We start from the raw sequence: 14,357 nt of genomic DNA on the forward strand, positions 1-14,357 counted from the left end.
AAGGTGAAGAAACAGAATACAGAAAATCTAGAATAGCATCAACAACAAAGTGCATTATTGAAATGGGCACACAGTCACTGGTGCCATGGGGAGGGGGTCACCCAGCACCCTGGGGTGTAGGGACAGTGTCCATCCATCACGTCATCAGTGGGGCACAGCACAAGCTGTCCTCTTGGAAGAGTACCTTCCAAAAGCAGACTGCAGTGTGCTGGGTCAGCTTCAGCCACAACATCTCATGGTCAGTCCAGCACCCTGTGGTGCACAGCCATCAGCCTTGCGCAATGTCATCAGTGCCTCAGACAGAATAAGTCGGCCAGAAAATACTGCACATAGGGTATGAGTTCACTCACTCACTCACTCACTCATCTTCAACCACTTATCTAGGATCTGGTCACAGGGGCAACAGCTCCAGCAGGGGACCCCAAACTTCCCTTTCCCTGTCCTCAAGTCTTTACATTGGCTCCCTGTTTTTTACAGGATAAATTACAAAATCCTCGTGCTGACCTTTAGAGCTCTACATGGGCAGGCACCGGAATACATTAAGGACCTGATCCAGCCTTATGTTTCCAGCAGGAGTTTAAGGTCTTCCAATCAGAACCTGCTGATGGTTCCCCAAACTTGTTTTAAAACTCGAGGGGACAGATCTTTTAAAGCTGTGGCACCTCGCCTCTAGAATGAGCTTCCCTGTTCTCTTCGCTCACTGGATTCTGTGGATGTTTTTAGACAGCAACTAAAGACACATTTTTTAAACTGGCATTTTAGTGTCAATTTATTTTATTGTTCTATATTTGTATGTGTTGTTTTTATTGTCTATTTATATCGTGTGAAGCACTTTGTGACCTTGGTCTGTGAAAAGTGTTATATAAATAAAGCTTACTTACTTACTTACTTATTTTCCGGGGTCACATTGACCACCTCTGACTGGGTGATCCTGAAGCACTCCCAGGCCAGTGGGGACATATAAACTCTCCACCTAGTCCTGGGTCTCCTCCTAGATGGATGTGCCTGGAACACCTCCCTAGGGAGGCACCCAGGGGGCATCCTTACCAGATGCCCGAACCACCTCAGCTGGCTCCTTTCAATGCGAAGGAACAGCGGCTCTACTTTGAGCTCCCCACGGATGACTGAACTTCTCACCCTATCTTTAGCGGAGACACCAGCCACCTACTAAGGAAGCCCATTTTGACCGCTTGTACCCACGATCTTGTTCTTTCAGTCATGACCCAGTCAGTAGACAGTCTTATGGATAGTTTTAAACTCAGTGCTCAAAGCTACACTTGATATGATTGCGCCACCTTTGTTAAAAGCATGCTCCCCCAAAACACAGTCACCTTGGTTCAATGATTACCTGCGTGATCTCAAGGCTAGAGGTCTAGAATGTAAATGGTGTAGTTCAAAACAGAAATATTCCACCTTGCGTGGTATGATGCTGTCTTAGACTATAAGCATGCATTACTGGTTACAAAGTGGACCTATTACTCTGATTTGATCAACAAAAACAAGCATAACTCAAAGTACTTGTTCAACAAGGTGGCAACACTTATTCATTGACAACCACCTGTAGTTCGGTCTCCTTTTACAGCGCAAGATTTCCTGGATTACTTCCAGAAGAAAACAGAAGACATTAGGTTGATGATATCCCAGCATGCCTTAACCCAGCTACTACACCCTATTATTGAGGTGGGCACCACTACTGAGGTATTACCTAGATTTACAGAATTTGAGAGTGTCTCTCTGGGCATGCTGACGAAACTCGTAATGTCAACAAAAAGCACAACCTGTTTATTTGATCCTATACCAAGTGTTCAGAATAATAGTAGTGCTATGTGACTAAAAAGATTAATCCAGGTTTTGAGTATATTTCTTATTGTTACATGGGAAACAAGGTACCAGTAGATTCAGGAGATTCTCACAAATCCAACAAGACCAAGCATTCGTGATATGCACACTCTTAAGGCTATGAAATTGGGCTATTAGTAAAAAAAAAAAAAAAAAAAAAAAGTAGAAAATGGGTTGTTCACAATAATAGTAGCATCTGCTGTTGACTACAAACTCAAAACTATTATGTTCAAACTGCTTTTTTAGCAATCCTGTGAATCACTAAACTAGTATTTAGTTGTATAACCACAGTTTTTCATGATTTCTGTCCTCTTCAGCATAAGGCAACATGACCTCTTAAGTATTTTGACATATCCAAACTGATCCATGATACCTGGTATGCGATATATAGGCCCAACACCATAGTAGGAGAAACATGCCCATATCATGATGCTTGCACCACCATGCTTCACTGTCTTCACTGTGAACTGTGGCTTGAATTCAGAGTTTGGGGGTCGTCTCACAAACTGTCTGCGGCCCTTGGACCCAAAAAGAACAATTTTACTCTCATCAGTCCACAAAATATTCCTCCATTTCTCTTTAGGCCAGTTGATGTGTTCTTTGGCAAATTGTAACCTCTTCTGCACAGGTCTTTTATTTACCAGAGGGACTTTGCGGGGGATTCTTGTAAATAAATTAGCTTCACACAGGTGTCTTCTAACTGTCACAGCACTTACAGGTAACTCCAGACTGTCTTTGATCATCCTGGAGCTGATCAATGGGTGAGCCTTTGCCATTCTGGTTATTCTTCTATCCATTTTGATGGTTGTTTTCCGTTTTCTTCCACGCGTCTCTGTTTTTTTTGTCCATTTTAAAGCACTGGAGATCATTGTAGATGAACAGCCTATAATTTTTTGCACCTGCGTATAAGTTTTCCCCTCTCCAATCCACTTTTTAATCAAACTACGCAGTTCTTCTGAACAATGTCTCAAATGTCCCATTTTCCTCAGGCTTTCAAAGAGAAAAGTGTGTTCAACAGGTGCTGGCTTCATCCTTAAATAGGGGACACCTGATTCACACCTGTTTGTTCCACAGAATTGATGAACTCACTGACTGAATGCCACACTACTATTATTGTGAACACCCCCTTTTCTACTTTTTTTTTTTTACTAATAGCCTAATTTCATAGCCTTAAGAGTGTGCATATCATGAATGCTTGGTCTTGGATTTGTGAGAATCTACTGAATCTACTGGTACCTTGTTTCCCATGTAACAATAAGAAATATACTCAAAACCTGAATTAATCTTTTTAGTCACATAGCACTACTATTATTCTGAACACTACTGTATTGCGGCGTTTTGGGATTACCTTTCACTGCTATGCTGATGATACTCAGTAATACATGCCGATAACTTCTGGTAATCTCATTCACATAAAATCCTTAGAAGATTGCCTTGCATCAGTGAGAAGTTGGATGTCTAGAAACTTCCTACTTTTAAACTCTGATAAGACTGAAATGATGGTTCTTGGTCCACTGAGACATCTGCATCAATTTGACCAGTTAACGCTTAGCCTAGGCTCGTGTGTCATACATCACACTGACAAGGGGAGGAACCTTGGTGTAATTTTTGATTCTACATTGTCCTTTGACCTCCACATTAGAAATATTACTAGGACTGCTTTCTTCCACCTGCAAAATATACCGAAAATTCGTCCCATCCTGTCTATGGCTGATGCTGAGACCCTGATCCATGCATTTATCTCTTCTAGATTGGACTCCTGCAATGTTCTATTTTCTGGTTTACCACCGTCCAGCATTAGAGCTCTCCAATTGGTTCAAAATGCTGCAGCCAGATTTTTGACATGAAGCAGAAAGTTCTACCACATTATACACATCTTAGCATCCCTTCACTGGCTTCCTGTCTCTGTGAGATCATTTTAAGGTTCTGCTACTAGTTTATAAAATTGTTCACAGACTGGCACCTCCCTACCTAGCTGACCTAATTAAACCTTACGTACCGGTCCAGGCTTTGCGTACCCACGATGCAAGACTACTTTGTGTCACTAGGGTGAATAAGAAGTCTGTGGGTCACAGAGCTTTCTCTTATCATGCCCCTGTTCTGTGGAATGATCTCCCCGCATCAATAAAACAGTCAGATTCTGTGAAGACTTTCAAGCCCAGACTAAAGACGCACTTATTTTCCCTTTTGTATGGCTAGCATACTGGCATAGTATAGTTGTACACGTTTTACTCTTTTAATTCATTTAATTAGGAAACGGAGCGTGCCACAGCCTCAACTTTACCTAAATTCTGGGTCTTTTAGTGAAGCTTAGGGCCAGCGGTTACCTTAGTATTTTCTGTTTTTCTTGTTGTTTAATGCTGACAAATTATACTGTATTTCTTTTCTTGTCTTTTTTTATATCTGATTCTGTTTTTTCTCTCTGTTTAAAGTACAGCTTCATCTAGAGATGGGTGTGGTATTTGTGTTGGAGACCCTCCTGTCCTGTGCACCAACAGCATTTCCTGTATGTTGGTTTTGTGAATTGTTTTGTAATTTATGTCCGTAGCATGGCCCAAGCAGAGTCACCCCTTTGAGTCTGGTCTGCTTGAGGTTTCTTCCTCAGAGGGACTTTTTCCTTACCACTGCTGCTCTGGGGGTTGGTCAGGTTGGACCTTGCTTGTGTGAGGCGCCTTGAGGCAACTCTGTTCTGATTTGGCACTATATAAATAAAAATAAATTGAAATTGACCCAACCCTCATGACAATAGGTGACAGTAGGAGCGAAGATCGAGAATCTTCACCTTTTGGCTCAGCTCTCATTTCATCAAAACTGTATGGTCGAGCGAATGCAATACCGCCTCTGCTGCCCTGATTCTCCAGCCAATCTCATGCTTCACTGTCTCCTCACTCATGAACAAGACCCAGAGGTACTTGAACTCCTTCACATGGGGCAAGACCGCACTACCTACCCGGAGTAGGCAGTCCATGGAGACTGGATTGACATACTCCCAGGCACCCTCCAGGATCCTTGTGAGAGTGAAGATCTGGAAGGTTGTTCCATGACCAGGATGGAACACGCATTGTTCCTCTTCGATAAGAGGTTTGACTATCGTCCAAACCCTCCTTTCCAGCAAGAGTGAAGGAGAAAGTCCACAAGACAGTAGTGAGACCACCTATGTTGTATGGCTTAGAGACCATGGAACTAACAAAAAAGACAGGAAACAGAGCTGGAGGTGGCAGAGCTGAAGATGATTTGGGAGTGAACCATGGATGAAGGCGCATTAACACTGCTCGCTACCTGATGCAATGCAATGGAAAATATTATTCATCATATTATTTTTACTGTACCTCTGTCTTGGTCCTGATTTTCCTCCTCTTCTTTTTTTTTCCTCCCCTGAGCACCACACAGTTTGGGCCATTTTGACATTCTTGTTATGCTGCAATGACATAATGATGTAACGACCCGGCTCATCAGACACTTTGGGGGGTGTGACGAGGAAACAGTTATCTTCATTATTTAATAGGCAGCTATGCAGTTAAATCAATAATAAAAGATTATTAACCAACCACAAGGTCTGTCCGTGGTTTGCACACAGAACTCGCTCATGCTCGGTCCGTACTGACAACAAGTTGGTCTCATATTCCTGTACAGACCAAGCAAGCAAGGCTAATAATTACTTTATCATATGGCTATTATATATAGAAACACGCAAACTTACAGTATTGTCCGAATATGAAAGTTGCTGACAGCTCGTAGTCCGACCTGTTTGCTTCACCTCCATTAAGAACTTGCTCATAGATGGTCTGGTCATTAGCTGGTAAAGGCTTGGTCACACGGCACTTAATTAAGGGCAATGAAGCCTAAACAAAACAAGAAATCTCAACTTTCCTTGACTGTCGTTGGCATTGTTTAACCTTTGCGCAGCTTTGTTCCTGCAGATGGCGTTTCATCAGGATTTGAACTTAGGGCTCAAATCTGTCAAAACATTTGAACGAATGGCGCCAAAAACCTCAATTCATCCATATTTCGTTTTGCTGTCATTCTTGACGTTTTTTAAAATCATTTGCTTAGTTTTTTTTAACATTAGTGTTTAGTTTGACTTTGTTCGACCAGCTGTATGTTTTCATACAGTGCAGAAGCCGGATTTGAGAGCTCCTGCTGCTGCGTTCAAGTACCATCGGAAATTATAGGGCAAACTCAGCCTGTTTGCTTGGATTTTTTTTTTTTATCTGGGTGGGGGGTCTGCTTCATATAGGCCAGAATTAATGTTGGATGCAATGAATTATTTTACCAAAAATAAAATTAAACCACGCTCCTACCACAAGCAACTGCTGAATCTGAAACAACAAAAAAGTTGTGTAATTTCCGAAGGTACTTGAACACAGTATCAGAAGCAACCATCTCCTCCTGCATTGCTTTATAATTTTTTATTAAATAGAACAATATGAGTGTAGGAATGACAATCCACCCCTTCTGTACATGTGGCAACAGGTAGATGATTCAGATGATTATGTAAGAGCTTTTCTGGAAGGCAGAATTCACATTATGGATCAGCTGCTCAGTGATCAGCTGGTGGAATAACTGCACATGGAGAGTCAATGAGCGGCGTTCACACAGACTGATCAATTTACTGCCCTGATATATTTAATCATCTTTACACTTATATTTATTTCCCCTTTAAATCAATATATATGGCTTAGTAATGTAATACAGTGAAATTTCAGCCATCATGGCAAACGAGCGTTTTTTTTTTTTTTTAACTGGTGCAAGAGAGAGCGCAGCACATCCTCAATCTAAACCAGACAGTGAGGATTCTGATGAGGACATGATCCCTCTTTTGTTCTGGACGAGGAACCAGAGCAGATGGATCCACCGAAGTGCGCACGGATCTCCACAGTGGGTCGGATGACATGCTTCTGTTTGCAGTTTCTCTAGGACTCAGGCGCTATGAGCACCATCCCAGGTCTGAGTCCTGGAACGCAGAGATACAGACACACACTGCTCCAGCAGTGGCTCCAGGCACGTTTCGTTTAAAGTGTGGAGATCAGCGTCAGCTTGTTTTGTTTTGTTCCTCTTTCATTCCTTTTGTGCTCTTGATTCACAGGATATTTGTGACTTTTAAACTTTTTTCCCCTTGTTCAGGGATTGTATGCTGTGTGACCGGGCCATTAGCTTTCAATCTGTATGTTTTTTCAGATGCTCCTTAGATATTTATGGCTCATGTTTATGTCTGACTTGGTTTTTAATCATGTTTTTGCCTTTTGGTTTGTAATGAAAATATGTGTTATGGACTGATTGGCATGGTAACCGGTCCAGATATGGGAAAATATCTGACCGGTAATCAGCCAATCAGAGTGTGTGTAGCGTTGCAACTATATAATAAGAGCAGCCCAGTCTCATGTTTTTTGTTTTTTTTTTGTGCTCCCATGACGATATAAGTCAAATTTTCGTGACGGGTTTTTTTTCAACTCACTATTCCTAACCCTACTCCTACCCCCGACCCTAACCTTAACCATAACCTAAACTTACTCTTTCCCCCACCCTAACCATAACCCCCCCGCTTCACTTTTAATTTCATGCAGCCATCACTGAATGAATGAGAATGAATTCGTACTGCTGTGATGAAAATGAGGCACTTTTTGTCACAGTATCATGAACCAATAGATTAATGTATATTTCGTGTTGCTGTCTCATGACTTGACATGAGACCAGGTTGAATAAGAGCTTTTATTATGGCTGTGGTCTCACAGGAAAAACATTCTGGTCGAGAAAGCTGGTTTCAAATAAGTCATTCCTCTGTGGGAGCGGGTGGGACTGCAGACAGTCCTGGAAGTGAATTGGTGGTGGTCATGGGAGCCATAACAGAAGTGGACTGAATGCTTAACTTGCTCAGCAGTTGTTCTATTTGCCAGATTCTGCTCCAAAATTATTGGACTTCTTATTGGACTTCTCATTAGATCTCTTTTGACCATCTATGAGCTGCAAGCACTTAGGTTGGCTAAAAAGATTATGCAGGATCCATCACATGCTCTGCACGCTGCATTTGAGTGGCTCCCCTCATGGTGCCGACTTTGGAGCCCTGGGTGCAAGACACAGAGAAGAGTGACATTTGTTCCTGGGGCTGTTCACCTCTTTAACTCCTCTTAATCCTCCTTTTTTCCCTGGCAGGAGTGAATTTTGTTTGCAATCCCTTAATAATTTGCTTATGATATAAATATTTTACTTCAGAAGCACTTATAATTGTATTGATATTTATTTATTGTGTTACTATTTTATTTTTATTTATTCATTCATTTTTTGTTGTTGGTGGTTTGTTTGAAATATTGCTGCTCTTGGGATTTGAATTGCCCCTTGGGGACAAATAAAGTTTTTTGAATTTAAAATCCATGTGAGAGCTTATGGAGGACATGAATGTGTCCTGACGTTTCGCTAAATCGCTAAACCCTGAAATCAGGGTGGCTAGACGTTCTTCCTGTTGTGCTCACTGCCAGCTGTGGTGGCATACCACCAGCTGGAAAGCGTTCGAGTCTGCAGTGTCTATGGTTGGCCACATCGATCTATAAGGCTTAGCAGTCAGAGACGGCTGGGCACAAATGCAGGACTCGCACAACAAGCTCTTAAGGTTAAGACAGTTTACTCCAGTCGACAGCTGGGTCCAGTACACAAAAAGGCAGTCTAAAATCAACAAACATACCAGAAACATTAGGCGTAAAGGTGTGGTCGAGTAAACAGGCAGATGGTCAAAAAAACACAAGGAAGCAGGCACGATGAGTAAACAAGGAACAAAGATGGAAATGAAGGCACAAGGCACATTGATGTGGCAAGGAAACAGTGCAACCAGTGAAGCTTATATACACCCAGGTGATGAGCTACAGATTAGAAACAGGTGTGTGGAAAGCACCAGAACAAGGGTGTGGCTGGACAGAGTGCAACGCCCACTACCAAGGACCAAGAGACAGACAAGAGAGATAGGGACAGAAAAAGCCCAAGTAGGAAAAACACCAGCAAGAAAATACATAGAAGAAAAAACAATCAAACAAAATAACTAAGTAGAACAGAACAACATGACACAGTGCAAAAATCCAAACTGTGACATTTTCAACCTGATCTCATGCCAGTTCATGATGGCATCATGAAAAAAGTGTGAGACTGGGCTGTTGTTTTCACATGGATCTTTCTTTGCAGCTTCTCGTGAGCACTCCATCATTGAAAAGGGACTGATGTCCTTCCATGACGTCTCCTGCATCCGCTTCATCAAGCGAACAAACCAGAGAGACTATTTGAGCATCCAATCTGTCAACGGGTAAGTGTGTGTTTGTTGTGCTGTCCCTTTTGTGACCAAGCAAACAAAAGTAACACAACAACTAACAATATAAAAGCCAAGATAAAAGAGCTGTGAAAAGCAGAAAAGTACGAACAGAGGCTATCAATCAATCAATCAATCAACATTTATTTATAAAGCGCTTTACAGCACCGACTGGTGTCCAAAGTGCTTAACATTAAAAACACAAATTTACAAAATAAAACACATATAAAATAAAATTTTAAAACAACACATAAAAAAGAACATAAAAAGGCTAAATTGAGATCATGTAGCAAACAGTAGATCAGTCCATAAGTGGACACATAATCTTCAGTATTCTAACATTATTAGGATTTTTATTATTTCTCTGCAGCGTTTGAAAGCAGGGGTGGTGGCCAAGTGGTTAATGTGCTTGGTTTCAGTTCAGAAGGCTCCGGGTTCAAATCCCACCCCTGCCACATTTCTCCATGTAATGTGGAGTTGTGTCAGGAAGGGCATCCGGTGTAAAACCTGTGCCAAATCAACATGCAGATCCACCTTGGATTTGCTGTGGCGACCCCGAGTGCAAACAAGGGAGCAGCCGAAGGGACTTACTTACTCTCTGGAGTGTTTGAAAATTGCAAATACGGGTAAAAGAAAAGGGGCAGAATAAAGTAAATGAATAAATGAATAAAGTAAATAAATGCCTAGAAAAAAATGAAATAAAATGAGTCAGGTAAGAAATATACACACACACACAGTGCATGCAGAAAGTATTCACAGCGCTTCACTTTTTCACATTTTTTCATGTTACAGCCTTATTCCAAAATGGATTAAATTATTTTTTTCCCTCAAAATTCTACACACAACACCCCATAATGACAACTTGAAACAAGTGCTTTTTAATTTTTGCAAATTTATTAAAAATAAAAAACTAAGAAATCACTTGTACGTAAGTATTCACACCCTTTGCTGAATACTTTGTTGATGCACCTTTGGCAGCAATTATAGCCTCAAGTCTTCTTGAATATGATGCCACTAGCTTGGTGCATCTATCTTTGTGCAGTTTGGTCCATTCCTCTTTGCAGCACCTCTCAAGCTCCATCAGGTTGATGGGGAGAGTCGGTGCTCAGCCATTTTCAGATCTCTCCAGAGATGTTCAATCAGATTCAGGTCTGGGCTCTGGCTGGGTCACTCAAGGACATTCACAGAGTTGTCCTGAAGCCACTCCTTTGATATCTTGGCTGTGTGCTTAGGGTCATTGTCCTGCTGAAAGATAAACTGTCGCCCCAGTCTGATGTCAAGAGCGCTCTGGAGCCGGTTTTCATCCAGGATGTCTCTGTACAATGCTGCATTCATGTTTCCCTCAATCCTGACTAGTCTCCCAGTTCCTGCTGCTGAAAAACATCCCCACAGTATGATGCTGCCACCACCATGCTTCACTGTAGAGATGGTGCCTGGTTTCCTCCAAACATGACACCTGGCATTCACACGAAAGAGTTCAATCTGTTATGTGGGCCGCCCGAAGAGGAGGTACTGCTGGCCAACGCCAGAGGGCGCCCTGCCTGTAGTCGGGTTTCAGGCACCAGAGGGCACAGTCACCACCCAGGAGCCAGGACTACCAGCTGTCAGAAATCTCTCATCATCATCCCATCCCATATAAGACTGGAGGAGACACCACATCTCTGCCGAGATATCAGTTTACCACTCAGGTGACCTCTCAGCCGTTTTTACTGTGCCGTATGCACGTGATCTTTTTCTGAGTGTTTGCAGGAGATCCTGGTTACTGCTTTCAGCTGGTGCTGAGTTTTGTGGTCCGTGTAGGAGTGACGTTCTTCACCCATCACGCCAAAACGGATAAGTAGCTCTCAGGTTCTGCTCTACTGTGTTTTTGTGTCGGAGGTGGAGATTCTCCCACCAAAGGAACAGAACTGAATTGCTGATTGTTCTGCTGGGTGTGCACACACCCACCATTAACCTGTCTTCTGTTCCTGCCAGCAGTACTGGATCTGACAGCTGAAGTAGAGACCACCTGGGGACTCGGGACTTGGCGGCTTCGGTTTGCTGCAGGTCTTCGTTGGCGGTGGAACCTTGTGGGCCCCGGCTCTTCTCTGGATAGGCGTCTCCTACCCTCGGACCTGCCCACACGTCACCTGTTGATATTTGTAATTGACTGTCTAAAAATAGTATTTGACCTGTTGTGCACATTTGCCACAATAAATTATATTTATTTGACTACCCATTGACCGTTCATTTGCGCCCCCTGTTGTGGGTCCATGTCATTACACTTCCCCAACACAATCTTTGTCTCATCAGACCAGAGAATTTTGTTTCTCCTGGTCTGAGAGTCCTTCAGGTGCCTTTTGTCAAACTCCAGGTGGGCTGCCATGTGCCTTTTACTAAGGAGTGGCTTCTGTCTGACCACTCTACCATACAGGCATGATTGGTGGATTGCTGCAGAGATGGTTGTCCTTCTAGAAGGTTCTCTTCTCTCCACAGAGGAATGCTGGAGCTCTGACAGAGTGACCATCGAGTTCATGGTCCCCATCCTGACTAAGACCCTTCTCCCCCAATCACTCAGTTTAGACGTGCTCACTAGGACCTTCAAAACAGCAGAAATGCTTTTGTACCTTTCCTTAGATTTGAGCCTCAAAACAATCCTGTCTCGGAGGTCTACAGACAATTCCTTTGACTTCATGTTTGCTTTGTGCTCTGACATGCACTGTCAGCTGTGGGACCATATATGTAGACAGGTGTGTGTTTTTCCAAATCATGTCCATTCAACTGAATGTACCACAGGTGGACACCAATTAAGCTGCAGAAACATCTCAAGGATCTCAAGAAAATGCCACTCTACATCGCCTTCATGGACCTGACCTGGTCAGTCATAGCAGACTCTTCAGGTTCCCGCAGAGGATTGGCTCGCCTCTCTCACACCTGCAAGGAGTTCGAACTAACCATCAGTCTGAAGAAGACAAACATTATGGCGCAGAGCACAGTTGCTCCCCTTAAGGGCCCCTTCACACATAACACAATTTAAGCTGACTAGCGCATGAAGGAGGAATTGCATGCCATTCAAGAAAAATCGGTGCCACCTCCAATGCCTCGTACATGTGTCGCTACAACTATTCATGCACACCAGGGGCTGAAAGACAGAGTGCCCTGTGAGAGCCTATTCGATCCCTCTCGCAGCACGTGTCGGCCAAATTTCAGGTCACACACACAAACATCTATCACCACTCACTTGACACTTACAAAATGTGTGGCCATCTCAGCTGTTAGCACGAAAACAGTGAGTAGACAATCACTTTCAAGCTGGATGTGAAATTGGTCTTAGTGCCCCCACAACTGTACGTCTGTGACCATGGGACAACTACAAGAGGAACAGACGGTTCATACTTGTTTTGTCCGCTCAATAAAAGGGATTCAATAAAATGCAGTGTTTTTATGGTGTTGTGGTTTTATTTTGTTTTAAATACATTTATCTCCTTGTTGATTTCAGGCACCCTGGAGCCAGGCCTGGGGTTGGGGCTCGCATGCGAGCGCCTGGTGGTCGGGGCTTAGCCCATGGGGCCTGGCCGGGCTCAGCCCGAAAGACCAACGTGGGCCTGCCCTCCTGTGGGTTCACCACCTGCAGAGGGGGCCATGGGGTCGGGTGCAGAGAGGATTGGGTGGCGGTTGAGGGCGGGTGGCCCGGCGGCCCGGTCCATGCTCACAGCCCCTGGCTGTTGGGACGTGGAATGTCACCTCGCTGGGGGGGAAGGAGGCTGAGCTTGTGCAGGAGGTTGAGAGATACCGACTAGAGATACTCAGGCTCACCTCCATGCACAGCTTGGGCTCTGGTACCCAACTCCTGGAGAGGGGCTGGAAGCTTCATTTTTCTGGCATTACCCACGAGGAGAGGCGGTGAGCTGTGGTCGCATTGCTTATTGCTCCCCAGCTCAGTCGCCATGTGTTGGAGTTCACTCCGGTGAACGAGAGGGTCGCGTCCCTGCGCCTTCGGGTCAGGGACAGGTCTCTCACCGTTGTCTCAACCTACGGGCCGAGCAGCAGTGCAGAGTACCCGACCTTCCTGGAGTCCCTGGGAGGGGTACTAGATAGCGCTCCGACTGGGGACTCCATTGTTCTCCTGGGGGATTTCAACGCCCACGTGGGCAGCGACAATGAGACCTGGAGGGGGGTGATTGGGAAGCACGGCCTCCCCAGTCTGAACCCAAGTGGTGTTCAGTTGTTGGACTTCTGTGCTAGTCACAGTTTGTCCATCACGAACACCATGTTTGAGCACAAGGGTGTCCATAAGTGCACGTGGCACCAGGACACCATGAGCCGGAGGTCGATGATCAACTTTGTAGTCATATCATCTGACCTTCGGCCACGTGTCTCGGACACTCGAATGAAGAGAGGGGCAGAGCTGTCGACCGATCACCACCTGGTGGTGAGTTGGATCCGCTGGGAGGGGAGGAAGCCGGTCAGACCTGGCAGGCCCAAACATATCGTGAGGGTCTGCTGGGAACGACTGGCGGAAGCCTCTGTCAGAGAGGTCTTCAACTCCCACCTCTCGGAGAGCTTCTCCCAGATCCCGGGGGAGGTTGGAGACATGGAGTCCGAGTGGACCATGTTCTCCACCTCCATTGTCGATGCGGCCGCTCGTAGCTGTGGTCACAAGGTCTCTGGTGCCTGTCGCGGCGGCAATCCCCGAACCTAGTGGTGGACACTGGAAGTAAGGGATGCCGTCAAGCTGAAGAAGGAGTCCTACTTATCTTTGTTGGTAGGTGGGATCGATCTACATTCCGATCCTCACCTATGGTTATGAGAATTGGCTCATGACCGAAAGAACGAGATTGCGAGTACAAGCGGCCGAGATGAGTTTCCTCCGCAGGGTGGCTGGGCGCTCCCTTAGAGATAGGGTGAGGAGCTAGGTCACTCGGGAGGAGCTCGGAGTCGAGCCGCTGCTCCTCCACGTCGAAAGGAGTCAGTTGAGGTGGCTCGGGCATCTTTTCCGGATGCTCCCTGGACGCCTCGCTGGAGAGGTGTTCCGGGCATGTCCCATTGGGAGGAGGCCCCGGGGAAGACCCAGGACATGCTGGAGGGACTACATCTCTCGGCTGGCTTGGGAACACCTTGGGGTTCCCCCGGAGGAGCTGGGGGAGGTGTGTGTGGATCGGGAGGTCTGGGCGGCTTTGCTTGAGCTGCTGCCCCCGCGACCCGACTCCGGATAAAGCGGAAGAAAATGGATGGATGGATGGATGGATGG

The 14,357-nt window shown here is 44.9% G+C and overlaps 1 protein-coding gene across 1 annotated transcript in view; it reads left to right on the forward strand.

Moving 5' to 3' along the window:
• Positions 1–14,357, forward strand: part of LOC117515234 (high choriolytic enzyme 1-like) — a 36,313-nt gene that overhangs the window by 12,180 nt on the left and 9,776 nt on the right. Inside the window, exon 4 of the mRNA XM_034175716.1 lies at positions 9,007–9,124. Within this exon, the coding sequence (XP_034031607.1) occupies positions 9,007–9,124 (118 nt within the window). The remainder of the gene's footprint in view (positions 1–9,006; positions 9,125–14,357) is intronic.

The sequence above is a fragment of the Thalassophryne amazonica genome, chromosome 8 (assembly GCF_902500255.1).
Source record: "Thalassophryne amazonica chromosome 8, fThaAma1.1, whole genome shotgun sequence".
Classification (NCBI taxonomy): Eukaryota; Metazoa; Chordata; class Actinopteri; order Batrachoidiformes; family Batrachoididae; genus Thalassophryne; species Thalassophryne amazonica.